A 16,513-nucleotide genomic window follows, 5' to 3' on the forward strand; every position below is an offset into this window, starting at 1 on the left:
GGGAAACAGCTCCCACACCTGGACTCTTCCTATCGACCCATCAACTCATGAACCGGGGACGAACGGCTTTACTTCCCTTCCAAAGGAAGGCGTGATCAGAAATGTTATGCCTCAGAACATCCCGGCGGCGCCGACTGGGATTGAACCCAGGCCTGCTAGAAAGAGCATTTCCATTTCAAGATAGCATACGCAACCATCAATGCAATTCATTATCATACCCTCTTGAGATACATTTTCAACGGACAGTAAAACATTTACGATGTGCACATGTTTTTGCTGACTCGAATTACTTACCGGGTGGCCTTGCACTGCAGGGCCAAATAGTAGAAACAAAACACCAAATAGCTGCATCGATGGGCGCACAAGGGTAAAACACCAAATTCCAATATTAAGTTCCTCGATATTTCAGGAACAATAACAAGGGATATTACTTTCGTAACATTTTTAAATTTAATAGGAACGTTAACGTACCCTGCGCAAGAGTACTGTGTGTGGTCTGCAGTGCAAATTTTAATCGGCGATGGTAAAAGCTTTAATCCATGACGGTCAACCAGTTCAGGTGAATTAGCCACACTAATACTGGCTCCTGAGTCAAGTAAAGCGTCCGTTTCTATACCGAAAATCTTGACTTTAACATGGGGACACTGACTTGTTTGGATCTTGACTTCTAGCAGACTTTGCATTGGGTCGACAAACGGTTCTAATTTGGTGGGAACAGAGGGTTTCTGAGGAATGCTAGGGTTCCCATCTACGCACTCCGTACTCAGTTTCCCGAATTTCTTTTTGCGCTTTGCACGAACTTGAAATTTTTCCAGGATTTCCACACACATAGCAGAACGTTGTTTTGGCTTCCTTACATTCTCTCCAAAAGTGCCCGTTTTGCCGACAATTCCAGCACAGCGGTGATCTCGAAAATCCTTCCACCCCTGGTGTTGATCTGTCTTGCTGATTCGAAAACCCGATCGCTCTCTGTTGCCTCCTGCTCAGAACATTGACCTCTTCCTCGTCTGAAATCTCCCCTTCCGACTCCGCTTCAATGTTGTGAACTCCGTGTCTTGAACCAACTGGGTGCAAGCTTGGATCACTAGCATCAATCCGGTAGTTTAACTGGATTAGCTCCTCCAAATATTTACTTGAAAACATGCCAATTTAGACCGATAATGCTGGCGCATATTCTCCCAGATTATTTCAAACTTTCGTTGCGACATCAAAGGTTTGGTCACCAACTTGTTCAATCTTTCGATATCTGTAGCAAAGGCAATAAAGGTCTCACCTTTCAGCTGTTTTCGCTCGTAAATTTGCTGGCGATTTCCTTGGTCTTGGTTTGGGTTGCCAAACCTGTATCTTATTCTGGTTTCGAAAATGTTCCAATTCCAGTTTGCATCGTAATAGGTAAAGAACCAGTTTGATGCCTCATCACGCAAAAGTAGGTGAATGTGGCTAATTAAGCAGTCCATAGGAATTCCATTCATGCTAGCCAGAACCTTCACTTTGTAAATGAAGTCCTCTAGAGTTGGTGACCTAGCCGCACCCGAAAAGAAAATGTTCCATTTTTCTATTTTCCTATCATACTGCATTCGGTTCTCTCGGTATTGGTTCCTGTTCCATATCGGAACATCCGAAGCATTAGGAAAACCCTGAGTTCGCTCACTTCCGTCACTAACGCGTTCATCTCTTTGAAGTCCGTCTGGCCACCTTTGCTGACTAATCCCGGTAAATGGTCCCCTTTGGTTTTCGATCGTGTTGTATCGCGTTTGTTGTTCCTGAACCCCCTGATGGAAATTTCCTCCTGGATTTGACCCTCGGGTGTCCCTCTGAATGAGGCTCCTATGATCCCTATTTTCCGGAGGTCCCTGGGGAGAAAATCCTGCTAAGTCATTTCCATGGTTGTATCCCTGAAACCAACCATTATTCTGCTGTCCCACAATGTTTCGTCCGGAATTGTTTCCCAGATCATTCACTGAGAACAAGCCTTCGTACTGAGTTTGAACCCCTCCTAACTGTCCTACTGGGTTTGCTTCTGAATACGCATTTTCCGGTTGTAGATCCTGCGGTCGTCCACCTTTGGGTACCGTTCCCGTTCGGTTTTCCTGAACTGTCCTGCTCGGCTGCTGTGGTAATTGGTTTCTCTGCGATGACTGACTGAGACTCAATACCTGTTGAAGCATGGTCTTAAGCTCCACCATTTGAACTTCGAGACCTAGAACCTTACGTTCGAGTTTGGCGCAGTCATCCTCATTCTCTTGTGTTTTTTTCTTTGATTTCTTAACTTTCTTTTTATTTTTCGATGCTGTCGCGCCTATTTCCGTATCCGAAATTTCAAAGTCAGTGCATTCATTGCTTGTTGACTCGGAACCCGACTCGTGTTCGTGATTCTCGCCGGTTAGCGAACTATTCGCGATCAGTAGAGCGTTTATCCTATTCGACAACCCATTCTTCATTGTTTCTGCTTCCTCAGTCTGAGCATTGCTTCGTTTTGTTCTTGAATAATAATGTTTTAGACGGGAAATTAGTTTCACATCATGAGTTTGAGCTAAAGCTATACTAATCTCCTCAATTCGCTGAGCGATCACTTCACATTCCTGAACAATGGAGTATCTTGAGCGATACTCTCTGTTCTCTTTAGCATCCTTACGAAACAACCTTCTCAGCAGTCTTTGTTTTGATTCAAGACTTTTACTACACTCCTCCCCATAATTTCTCAACTTCAACTCATAATTTACCTCATCGTTTAGCAAATGTGCTGCGCGTGGGAATTTCGTAGCCATTTCCACAAATCAACCCAAACACGTAAGCCTTAGAAAAAAAATAGCAAAACTCAATTCTATCACAACTTAGCAGTAAAATATATAAATGAAAAACACCAAACTTAAGATAAATATGTATACAGTGAGTTCAGTTCAACCTGAGTTCATTCACAACCAAGTTCACAACGATTTCCGAAAAAATTACCAAGTTCTTGCCTGAATTCACTGAAATCCGAAAGAAAATTCTATCTCATACTAAATTTTCGTAACCTAAACATGTAACCTAATTAAAAAATGGGCTGTATTCATATTTACACGATCTACACTAATTTTCATTTGAAAAAAATTTACCAAAAAAAAAACATCAAACATCACGTTGGGCGCCAATATGTAGCGGACCCGAGGCAGCTACGGTGCTGTTGTTTGTTCCCGATAGGTTTCATAAACGGATGGCTTAAGCGCCACCTCCGAAGAGGACCACCTGTCGTGTTTCACGATGCCCGGCTAGATACTGGCCAAATGAGCCAGTTCTCAAATTCGTCAACAGTGTCGGGAACAAGACCAACTGGGCCGAGTGACTCAAGAAAGGAGAGAACATACCCACCGAAATCCCAAGACCCTAACAACCGAGTCCGAAAAACTTCCAATCCCGAAAACCAATCCGAACAGGGGTATCATCACAGGAAGCAATCCCTCTGACCCATCAACTCGAGCTTGATTTAGAAGACGAGTAACACAACAAATTCAACGGAAAAAGACTAAACATGATGAACGAAACGTGAAATAACCTTTAGACTCTCTCAATCAAAACTTTCTAACACTGAACACTGATTTATTTTGGGAGTGAACATTCTACTTTCATTTAGTTTATCTATAGGGTTTTTTATTCACATATCTACAATCTTGGTTCTGGCCGGCCTAACTACTGTTCTCCTCTATCTTTCTATCTGACTAGTGCGGTCGATGGACTAGCGCGCTATCATTCTGTGTCCGTGCTAACGGCCTTGCATGCAAGTGTGGGTTCGCTACTTACAGGATTTGAAGCTTACGTTGGCGAGCTTAACGGACTTTCGCCCGACCGATGCCGCCGTTGCAACGACGGCTGATGTCCTCCTACTGCGCTTGAAGTTTCTTAGTTGCCGAGCTCAGTCAGCGGATGGTAACGTAGGCAACTCCCTTCGGATAGGCAACCGGGAAGCTTTGATACCCGAGCCTGGTAAGGGTTGACGACAATAAGCAAAGCCGCGGTGCGAGGCAGCGCTATTGATCAACGGTCGCTTTGTTGGCTGTTGAATCCTATAGAAAGCGAACACGCGGAAAGTCGTTGACCGTGCAAACGACACAATTAACCTATTATCGGCACACACAAATTTCGTAAATTGGTTTTACCTTGCCGTTATCTGGAACGCTTACACAACTCTCGCACAACAATTACAACACTATAATGCTATCTAGCTTTAGCCTATACGGGGAACATAGAATCGATTAAAATACATCTGAGGACACTTCACGTTTTCTACTACTAACCAATCACACCGCGGAAAAAACTACAGAATCGCGCCCTTCTTCTATCCCAGTCAGGATCAAAGTGAAAGAGGCGATTACTGAATTTCCTCAGAAAAGTCCCAAGGCATGATTACCGGAAATGGAAGTTCAACGGATTTCATTAGTTACGATCGTGAGAGATCAAATGAAGTATCTCTTTCCCTCTTCAATTGAACTCGGTCTGTCTATCTTGTTCCCTTCTACTGCTAACAACTCTCAGAACTATCCCATTCGGTTTTCTCTATCCGAGTAAAAAAAAACACGAATGGTGAAACTCTTCGGAGAAGCTACGTAAGCAATACGTTTCGCTAACCTCTTTACGCGTAGGCAACTGACTTGCATACAAGTTGCAAACTACAATTCGTTTCATTTAGTTTACTTTCAGTCCATTTAAGTTAATATTACAAATTGAACGACGATTAATCTAAGAATGGATATTTGAAAATAAATAAGAACAAGTAACAAAAATATAATCTAACGAAAATGTCTACCGTTACAAACTGTAGGAAGCACAGTACAACGTATTGAGACACTTCCAACCGGTTGAGCAACAACATCGCTCTACCTATCACCTACCAGGAGCTCAGCTCGGACCACTATCCGGTGGTAGCCGAAGTAGGTTCCTCCGTGAACCAATTCGAAGTTTCCCAACGCAACGCAGTTACAACGCTGCGTTGACACCAGTTTCGACGAATTGACGACACCGACCGGTGTCTGCGCTGGCGATTTCCCTGGCCAGAGAGCAGCATGTGCCAGTATCCAGACAGGTGAGTAACAATCTGAACCTTAACAGCTTTAGACGTAGGCATTACTAGCGTTCTGAGCTGCCTAACCTGAAGACCAACTGCAACCGTTTGAACAAAATCAACCAAGCCAAGATGGGGGATTTCAGAAATAACGATTTTGCAAACAAGATTCACTCTCTCCCAGATTGTGCTAAGCCATTCTGGAAAATGGCAAAAAATTAAAAAAGTAAGCCATGGCCCATCCCTCCTCTTCCTCCTTTTAATCAGAATTCGGATCCATCTCTACTCGGTTGAAGGCCAATGGGCTTGGTCAATACTGTGTAAATTCACTTAACCTTGGTCAAGCCATGGTGAGTCTCAAGCCTGCAGTATCGGAGGCAATGTCTAGAGTCGCTGCCACCCCCGTAGTTGTCCCTGACGAATGTAGAATATCGGCTGATGAGGTAATAGCAGCTATTAAATCAACTCAAAACATGAAGGCCGCTGGTGTCAATGGAGTGTTCAACTTTGAGTTGAAAAACTTGAATGTTGACTTCTTCGAACACCTTTCAGCGGTCTCGAATAGGTGTTTGGTGCTTGGCTACTTCCCTTGGTAGATCCTCCAAAAGTGTAGTGAATATCATGTCCCTACGCTCACCTTCTCATCGATTTCAAGGCCGCTTATGATACTATTGACCGTGAAGAGCTATGGAAGATTATGGACGATAAAGATTTTTCCGGGAAGCTGACCAGACTGCTCAGGGCTACGATGGATGGTGTACAGTGCTGTGTGAAGATATCGATTGCGTTATCGCACCCGTTTGAAACTCGCAAAGGACTTCGACAGCGCTAGAAGGTGTTATGAAACGTCCGGGCTTTAACATACGGGGCACAATATTCAATAAGTCCAGCCAGTTCATCTGCTTCGCTGACGACGTGGAACATTTCGGGCCGTGGCGGAACAATACACCAGGCTGAAACGTGAAGCACAAACAATCTGTTAGCTGGAGGAACCGAACGTGATAGGGCTCGCATAGGCAGAAGCGTGACAATCGACGGAGATGAGTTCGAGGTGGTGGATGAATTTGTGTACCTTGGATCATTAGTGACGTCGGAAAAAACTGCAGCGGAGAAATTCGTAGACGCATAATTGCCGGAAGTCGTGCTTACTACGGACTCCACAAGACCCCGAGGTCGGGTAAAGTTCAGCCTCGTACTAAATGTACCATGTACAAGACGCTGATAAGACCGGTGGTTCTCTACGGGCACGAGACGTGGACGATGCTCGAGGAGGACCTGCAAGCACTGGGTGTTTTCGAACGACGAGTGCCTAGGACCACCTTTGCGGAGTATGTGAGAACGATGTGTGGAGGAGAAGGATGAACCACGAGCTGGCGCATCCAGAGTTGCAAAATCTCACGAGAGCGTAGGTATGTAGCCAAAGGAAAAAACCAAAGCATAATTAAACGAATCTCACCGATGACACTCACCACACCAAACCCCGACTGACTTAATGAGCTATCTGGCAATCCTTCGAAAGAATGACGTTCATATCTGACATTCGGAACCTGAGTGTCGACTGAGTGACTAGATGATGAGACGTCAAGACTGAGTGTGACACAGACATCAAGTAAGGATTGTTGTTGTTTTGATGATCGTGAGCTTCGCGAGAGGAATGATTCCTATATCATTTGGTATTGTCTCCTTGCGAGATCGAGCTTTAATTTCCGAGAAATCGGTGATTCGCGTGTTAGGTTACCAAATCAAATACGTCTGTAGCAGTGGAGAACAGCGGAAGACTTCTCACCTCAATTTACCAACGCTCGTTGCTCATCTTCCTCGCCCACGATGGCGTTCTAGTGCATGCAGGGACTAATTGTTTGGAACCGTAATAGATTTTGGTTTCTTCTCACAATCACTTAGTTTATTTTGAAACACTTGCACCGAACATCTATTTACACGATATTAACATTAAAAGTCACTTTTTATTCTTAAAACACTACATTGAACTTAATAGACTATAGTTACAAAACAAGCAATATATTGTACCGGGTTAGTGACCGGTCTCGACGAGATGGTGAAGCAACACTGGTCGGTCAATCTCCCTCGTTGTAGATCGTCGCCTTATCTAGTAGGTAGCCATCGATCGGTGCTCATATCTCCCGCTCTCATGCAAATGCCCCTAGGAATGAGTTTCTCGAGAGTATCCCCACGCGAATGTATTGCGATCAACGGTTAAGCTGTGGTTGATTCTCCCACTCGGTAGTAGGAATGTGTGTAGTCGGTACAATCAAACTGATAACGAACTGAACCAAGTGTTGCGTCGATCATGCAGTGGTATTCTGAAGCAATTTGCATCTCGCATGCAAACAACGTCCAAATCACAAAGTTCTACAGATTTATTGACACAAAAACGAACCAGGCTTCAAAACTATCCGGATCGACATAGATCATATAATTATCCGGATAGACCTATCCAGTTTATAAAAATAAACGAAATCTATTCCTATGCACATTTCTTTCCTTCCGACTTTTTATCCAAGTAAAAAATGAATATTTTTGGACTCGGGGTGATGTCTAGAGTCCGGAAATTGATATCCGACGCCATCTTGAAATCCATGATGCACCGTGTGAAAAATTCATGTTAATTTCTGCAATACATCGCGCACATAAAATTAACGCTAAATTTGGCATAAATTTACGCGTTATTTCGTGTAAATTTAAGCGCAATATCGCATAAATTAGCAATATTGTATGCAAGCTTGCAAACGATTTCACTGTTTATGGCAAGTATAGCTCAAAATTAAACGAAGGGAGATTTTACGCGATAGTTAAAATTCAGATTTTTTTTCTGAGTGGAATCCAATATGGCAGCGATTGGGTTCAGAAAACCTGGCAAATACCTTACAATACGGGTGTTTTCGGAACGGGTACGACGTGTAGATGCCGAAGTTTGATGTCTAACGCCCTTTTAAAATCCAATATGGCGGTCATTGGGTTCAAAAAAAAGTGGTAAATACCCTAAAATATGGGTATTTTTGGAACGGGGACGACGGGAAGATGTCGAAAGTTGATGCCACACGCTTATTTGAAATCCAGGATGGCGACCATATCATATTGTATTTTAATTTTTTTTCTTAAAAAGTTGGCACTATCTTGCATTCCAAAATGGCGTCGAACATCGATTTTCGGCCTTCACGCGTCGTTCCCGTTCCGATAATACCCATAATGTAGGGTATTTCACAGGGTTTAAAAAACCAATGGCCGCCATCTTGGACTTCAATCGGACATCGATTTTCAGCCTCTACACGTCGTCTCTTATCCGAAAATATCCATATTATAAGGTGTTTGAATTTTTTGAAACTAATGGCTGCCATATTGGATTACAAAGCAGCGTCAGACATTGCTTTTCGATATCTACACGTCGTCCCCGTTCCGGAAATACCCATATTGTAAGGTATTTGCCACTTTTTTTGAAACCGATGGCCGCCATAGTGGATCCAAAAATGATGTCGGACAAGGATTTTCGGAATCTGTCGACTAGAAAATACCCATATTGTAGGATATACCACTTTTTCTGAAATCAAACATCCCTATTCTAAACATAAGCTGTTCGGAGTACTCCAGATACTATCCGGATAGAAAAATAATGGATATTATCCCTATCCACTTTTTTTGACGTAGACTACGTCTTACGGGAAGGTACTGAGGGTAAATCGAAAATCTAAAATTGCGACCGTCACGAAAAGGTGTAATTTTTTGAACGCTATAAGCTTTGTCATTTATAGATGAAATTAAAATCCGAATACACCAATCGATAGGAAATACGTTTTGTAAGCTGTTGCAATAAACTTTTTTTTTTCAATTTACATAAAAAACTGTTTTAAAAATGGACAAATAAATAGTGATAATTTTATCACTGTTTTCATGAAATAAACGTTCTCCCCAAACCCAGTCCTCATAATCAAGTACAATTTGGTTGCACATCGTGCTGCTTGAATCAGAAAAGTTAAAAAAAAAGCGCTGCTAATGTGCCTCAACTCATTTTCGCTTCGGACGGCGGGTAAGCAGGTAGCAGCAGCAGCAACAGCAGAAGCAGTAGGAAGGCGGTTCCTGTCAAGTGCGCAGAGTTCGAGTTTTGCACCTCGAACTTTGCGCGTCGTTCCCGTTGAGATCATTGGCTGCTGGTAGCGGCGTCGCCTCGATGGCGCAAGCGCTCCTTGCCTGAATGATAATGAATGAAGCTCTTGTAAATAACGCATTTTATCGTAGGTTTGGCATAACTAATAGCTCGCCCCACATACTAGCACCGCTAACAGGTTGGGAAAAGTTTCCCCTATCTGATGGTAGTACTAGCATGCGTGGGCGAGCTACCAGTTACGCTAAATCGACGATCAAATGCGTTGTTTACAAAAGCTGATACGTTCCTTCGAAAAAGTTATCGAGAAATACTTCTTGGACTGTGTACACTCAAAAAATATTAAAATCTAAATAGTATAAAAGTTACGCTAAATAGCAACTCTCCGTACCGACGCAAAGGTCGGTATAAAGGGAGAGAATGCAAACTTAGTATAAAAATGGTGTATGCGTGCCATAGTATAAAATCGAAATATACTCACAATGCATAGATACGGTTTATTCAAGAGAATGTATTTTTCGCCTTCTTTATTTCATTTATGGTAAATATTGTTTTCAAATGAAAATAAAAATTGTCTCAGGAAGCTTTTTCAATTAGTTTATTTTTTATTAATAATATTTAAAAAAATACTTACAATTTCGATGCTGCCCAGCAGATTACAGGCGCAGTAGAAATATGCTGGGACAAAGCCCTTCACCAGCACGAAGCTCCGAAGGGAATCCAGATGTTCTTATTCCTGTCATTTTAGTAAACACTGATCGAATTTCACTCCGTTATTCGGACTTAGTATAATTTTGACGAAAATTTTAATCGAACCAATGTATAAATTTTGAAAAAACCATAAAATGCATAAAATTTAATCTATATTCGTTTTGTAATATTTTTGAGTGTACCAATTGCCGAATTAAATTTAACTCGTGGTTAAACGTGACATTTCGAAAATGCCGGAAATTGATCAGTTGTCAGACAGAACTCAGCCACGGTTACCAAAATTTAACTTCTAGTCGGTCCGAAATAACCACGCTCGTATAGCAGGGTTATTCGATAACTCATCTGTCACTTTTAACCACGAGTTAAATTCAACACGACACAGCCTTGGAAGTAAAATTAGGGCCATTCATAACCCCCCTTCCCCTTCGGAGCGTGTTTTGCAATACACCTAATACATGGCCGGTCCCAACTTCTGAAACCCCTGTCCTCCCTCAACTACTACGTTATTTATGAAAGTTCCCTAATCATTGGGCAACACTGAAAGACAGCAGCACACACCACACTAAATGGGTTGGACATTTTTGCGAAATTTTGGTATTGATAGTCAATATTTCACGATCTGAACATTTTAACTTGAAATTCTTCCATTTAGTTCTCGGTACATCTTTAATCTATTAAATAAATTTAAAAAAAATCTTAATATAGTTTTTTTTTTAAGATTTCGTGCGTTTTCATTATTTTGCATAAGAAAACGGGAACGGGGTGTTTCTGTGGTGATAAAAAGGATTTTCCTACACAGATTACACTTTTCTGCACCAAGCACTGAAATTATCAGACGGTACCTTTATTTACGCTTTTTGATTAGCTATGAAAGTCCCTCCTACTTGGAAAATTATGCTATAGAACGGTTTGTACAACTCCAGTTTTTTTTTGCTGATGGGGGCGAGGCATAGCCAGCCGTTCGATTGCATAATTCTTCAAGTAGGAGGGACTTGCAATGCTTATCTCTTAGCATAAATAGAGGTACCGTAGAGTTTATTTTCAGAGACAGCTTCTGGTTGCCTGACCACAACATTATTCGGCTTGATCGCACCAGCTCCAGGGGGTGGTGTTGCGATCGTCGTCAAGAAAGGAATAAAATACCACACTCTGTCCCATATCCGCACCTCTATCATCGAGGCCCTTGGTGTGGAGGTGGAGTCGTCGACTGGATACGTCCAGTTCATCACCATCTACTGCCCTCGACAGTGTGCGGCCAGCAGTGGACTAGCGGCTAAATTCAAGAAGGACCTGTCCACCATCACCCGTAACGGTTCCCGCTTCGTAATAGGAGGAGATCTAACCGCTCGCCATGAGGCCTGGCGGAACTACCAGCAGAACCAGAACGGTCGTCTGCTGTTCGACCACTCACAGCATGGGCTGTACTTTGTTTGGTTTTCGGATGAGCCAAAATTTATCTCACCGGCGGGCAACCCATCGACGCTAGACCTGTTCCTGACAAATATCGGCTTGTCCAAGCCGGTAGCATTGAACGAACTCAGCTCCGACCACCAACCGGTGGTGGCTGAACTGGGCTGCAACGGTGCTCCTGCTTCAAGCCTGCGCAAGGACTACCATCGCGTAAACTGGGCCCAGTTTGGACGCGTGGTAGACAGGCACATCATCGACAACCCGCCGCTTGACAACGTGGAGGACATCGACCGAGCGTTGGAAGGACTCCACCAAGCCATAACCGTGGCTGACGAGGCGTGCGTCCGACGAGTTCCTGTGAGGGGTATGTTTATTGCCATTGATTCCCACACCCAACTTTTGATTCGCCTGAGAAATGTTCGTAGACGCCAGTTTCAGAGGACTGGAGATCTAGCGAGGAAACATGAAATGGCCGATCTGAACAAGGAGATTCCTTCTAGAATGGTCTCACTCCGGAACGAAAGTTTCGGGCGGCTTGTCCAGAATCTGGACGACCGCTCCAGACCATTCTGGAAAGTTGCCAAGGTCTTAAAGACGCACCCTAAACCCATTCCACCACTCAAAGATGAAAATGATGACGATCGGCTCATAATCACCCCTCAGGAGAAAGCAAATGCGATTGGTGAGCATATTGCCAAATCGCACTTGCTTGGCTCCAACATCCAAAGTCCGCTTGAGGTTCAGGTTGAGCAATGCGTACTCAACCTTGATTCCTCCCCTTGTGCCATCCCTCCGGAGGATAGAATCACAGTGGAATAGATTTGCTCAACGCTGCAATGCACCAAAAACATGAAGGCCCCCGGGTTTGACGGAATATTCAACCTAGTGTTGAAAAATCTCAGCATGAAGGTTCACTCTCTGCTGGCTGCTGTCTTCAACAGATGCTTGGAACTGCACTACTTTCCAAGTATCTGGAAGACAGCGAAAATCATACCTATCCGCAAACCCGGGAAGGACCCAACGCTAGCTTCAAGCTACAGACCAATCAGCCTTCTTTCAGCGCTGAGCAAATTGTTCGAGAAATTTATTCTCAATCGTTTGCTCAAGTTTGTCGAGGAAAATAACATTCTCCTTCCGGAACAGTTTGGGTTCAGAAAGGGGCACTCCACCAATCACCAGCTAGTACGGGTGATGAATAACATCCGAAGTAACAAGGCTGTATCCAAGTCCACAGCCATGGCATTGTTAGACGTTGAGAAAGCGTTTGACAATGTCTGGCACAATGGGCTTGTATACAAGCTTTGTAACTTCAACTTTCCTTTGCATCTTGTTAAAATCACCCGTAACTACCTTCAGCAAAGGTCGTTTAAGGTATCGTTGAATGGCTGCCTTTCAAACACGTTCTCCGTCCCAGCAGGAGTTCCGCAAGGAAGTCTGTTGGGCCCCTTGCTTTACAGCATCTCTACACTTCAGACATTCCTCCCCTCGGAGACGGTTGCGTGTTCTTCCTGTTCGCAGATGATACCGCAAAAGCCGTCAAAGGAAGGATGCCTCGCGAAATAACAAACAAGCTCCAACGATGCCTTGACGCCTTTGCTGATTATGCCACCACGTGGAAAATCAAAATCAATGCTTCCAAAACCCAAACAATAATGTTCCTCCACCGGCAATCTCCTAAACTAAAACCAACTCCCTCTTGTACTGTAATCATGGATGGCACAAGGGTTGAGTGGTCCGCCGAAGTAACCTATCTCGGGATGTTGTTTGACGAAAAGCTCCTATTCCGCTCGCATGTGGAGAAAACCGTAATAAAGTGTTCCGCCTTGGTTAGGTGTCTGTATCCGCTGATATGCCGTAGATCCCGCCTCTCAAGGGTGAACAAACTGGCTGTCTACAAACAAATCATAGCACCTGCGATCCTCTACGCAGCTTCGGTGTGAGAATCATGTGCTCAAACTCACAGGAACAAAATCCAGGTTGCTCAGAACAGAGTGCTAAGGATGGTTCTTGATCGTCCTTTCGACACTAGAATAACAAATTTACACGAAGAGGCAGGCATTGCCAAAATAGATTCCAGAATTAACGAAAGTAAAATTAAATTTGCACAAAAATGTAATTTATCTGAACATGCTTTGATAAGCAATTTGTATGTACACGAAACGAAAATCAATTATTTTATTCATGTGTTTCACTTATACATTTTTGCCAAACATCAGCCTTATACATTCCATAAGACAAACCACATAGATCCTATAAGAATGCATAAAAGGTATGTGTGACCGCTTATACATTTCATTTGACACATGATCTTCATTAACTTTTGGCAAGGTGTCTGCTTATTAGTTGACTTATACATTTTATGAATAATCAGTAATAGAATTTTGCCAAAAGGTATAAGGAGATTTCTATCCGTGTACTATATTAGGTGTATATAGTAGTTGTAGATTAGTTGTAGTTGTAAATAGTAGTTATAAGTAGTCTCCTTTTTCCAATTCAAATCAAACCAATCCCACCAAGGTGGTCATACTTTAAAAACAGGCCTGATAGGACTAGGAACTGTAAATAATAATTAAAATCTCAAATGTACTAAAGTTGAAAAGACGCATCTGTGTCACTTGAAAATTCATACATGTAAACCACACAAACACAAGAAATAAAGATCATTTAAAGTCAAAAAAAAAAGTTTATTTTCAGTGCTAGGTTCTGACAGACAAGGAATCAATTTTACAGACGCTTTCTCGAAAATCGGCCGATCTACAACAGAGGGATTTTCGAACATGTTAATTTATTTTCAAAGTGTCAAATCTAATTTGACAAATGGAACACAGCCATTTTTTTTTTATTTGTTCAATCGGTAGATAAAAGATGTACCGAAAACTTATTGGAGGGATTCATGGCTAATTGATATCATCTCGATCAGCTATGAAATGTTGCATAACATTTATGCAAAATTGTGCACTCCGTTTTTGTGTGTGCATTTGAAGTTGAATCGCTGAGGATCAATCTCATTACCGTAGAAAAATTTCAAGAGTACAAATATCAGCTCTCACAAAACTTATAACAAAGAAACTAGAACTTCACGTTTAATTCCACTACTTTATTTGCTTATCCTTGACAGATACGCGTATTTCGTCTACAATGTGCAGACTTCTTCGTTACCCAGCGTCAACCCAGCGGTCGTGTCTTGTACACAACCCCACCATTTTTTTTTTCTATCCGGATAATGAATGTCACGATTATCATCAATGATATGTAAACGAATGTCAACAATAGAAAAATTGCTGCTGAGATGACACTCACTTTGAAGAAGAGTGTAAATAACACGACTGATTGAGTGGAGCGGTAAGTGACCAGCTTTCATTGTCAACTGTCAAAAGCAACTAGGTACGTTGCTTGAGTGAGTGTCCGATTCGAGAGTGATAAAATAAAAAAGGGCGACTATGATCAGTCAGTTCGTGACTTCTACAGTGACAGTTTTCAAAACTGGGCGCAACTCTATGGCGAACCCAGTATCCAAAAAGTCGCGAAAGCTGGACGGGTACGATGGGTGGGACACGTTGTAAGAATGCCGGACAACAATCCCGCAATGCACAGCGAGCAAGGTGGTTAGAGATCTTGGCAGTGTGGGACGGTCAAGAAATTGGAGACATACAGCCACGAACCGAGCTAGTTGGCGTAACATTGTGACGCAGGTGCAATCCTGAGGGACGTCGCACCAGGAAAAGTAAGTAACTGTGTTGAGATTTGATAAGATAAGAATAGATTTGGAATGGATATCATCGGTCGTCAAGGCTATAACCTTTCGATGTAAAATGCAAATCATTATTGTAACGAACTATTAGCATATCTCCAATTAAATTGTTTCTCTCTCTCTCCATCTCCAAAAAAGCAGCAGGTGTACTTCCAGCAAATTGTGCAATTCATTAGTTAAAAACACACTTCGTTTTACAACCGAAATCCATTTTCGGAATGGACTCCACTGACCCGTGCGGTATTAAATTGCACTGCTTCCGCTAAAAACAGGAATACAAAAACTACAACCCCGTGCATCCTCACTTACCACCTCTCGGTCGTCGTCGGATTCGTTCATGTAGAACGTCAGCAGTATGTGCGACAGGGATAGCAGCGTCCCGCCGACGATCGCCTCCCGCAGCCGGATGGGCAGCATGGTGTAGATGATGTAGATGGCAATCACGGTGCACCCGCCGGACGATGTGAATTTCCTAAGCCCCCATGAGAAAAAAAAGAAGAAGAAGAGAGAAAGTGAAGGCGAAAATTAGAACAAAAATGGTTGGAAAACATTTGTTCGTTAGTTGGTTGACTGTGCAGCTCAGCAGTGAAAAGTCCATGCCATGGGGAAGGGTTGTTTAAACATACATTGTTAAAGCTCAATGGGTGGCTGACTGGCTGCTGTGTATGGGAATGTGCATGTGCAACGCGTGTATATTTACTCGGGTTTCATCAACCATTTCCCACTCTTTTCACTGGAGAGTAACCCCAGAGAAGCCAGTCATCATAATCATGAATCACGAACGGAGTCATTAGATTGGTTCAATGGGGGAAAATCATAGAAGTTTCACCTAAATAACATTAAAAAAAAGAAAGTACATGAATAAAACGATGAATGTTTATCAATTGTTATGGGAAAATATGTTTTGCAATCTTAGTTATTAAATTTATAATGTTCTTGGGCCTTGGCTCTGCAGTCGTACCATAAATTTCGAATCCAACCAAGACCGAAACGATTTATAGAGAAATAAATAGTTGTTGTCACTACTGATTTCGAATAGTTTATAAAAGTAAAAACAAAAATTGAACTAGTCTAAAGAACCCCCCGGGGATTCTCACAAAAGGGTGTAAAATTCCACGATGATAAATATATCCACACGGTTGTTTTCATTCCATTTCTGGACTGTCAACACAGTCTCCCGTCATACATGTCCCGTTCCATGTCTGTGACACACTCCACGCAGTCCGGGAAGCCAACAACGAGACAGTCAGTATATTATTGCAGCCAATCTTTTGTTGTGGCCGAACGAGTCGAGGAGAGATATGTGTAGAGGAAATTACGGCTTCCGCATTTCGGCACCTATTATCGTCAGGTGGGCGTTGATTTTTTTTTCGAAGGTGCTTCATATTGCAGAGCATTATTTTGCATAAAATGAACACTCTAAGACTGCCGAAGCCATTATTTCCCCTATGTAGGTAGATATGAGATGAATGCAACAGGCTCCTCT

At 42.6% G+C, this 16,513-nt stretch overlaps 1 protein-coding gene across 1 annotated transcript in view; it reads right to left on the bottom strand.

Annotated features, from left to right (window-relative positions):
* Positions 1 to 16,513, bottom strand: part of LOC135710125 (adenylate cyclase type 6) — a 472,542-nt gene that overhangs the window by 14,803 nt on the left and 441,226 nt on the right. Inside the window, exon 9 of the mRNA XM_065232613.1 lies at positions 15,337 to 15,499. Within this exon, the coding sequence (XP_065088685.1) occupies positions 15,337 to 15,499 (163 nt within the window). The remainder of the gene's footprint in view (positions 1 to 15,336; positions 15,500 to 16,513) is intronic.

This window comes from Ochlerotatus camptorhynchus, unplaced genomic scaffold (assembly GCF_037179485.1).
Source record: "Ochlerotatus camptorhynchus isolate MF236.1 unplaced genomic scaffold, CSIRO-AGI_Acam_v1.1 ptg000370l, whole genome shotgun sequence".
NCBI lineage: Eukaryota > Metazoa > Arthropoda > Insecta > Diptera > Culicidae > Ochlerotatus > Ochlerotatus camptorhynchus.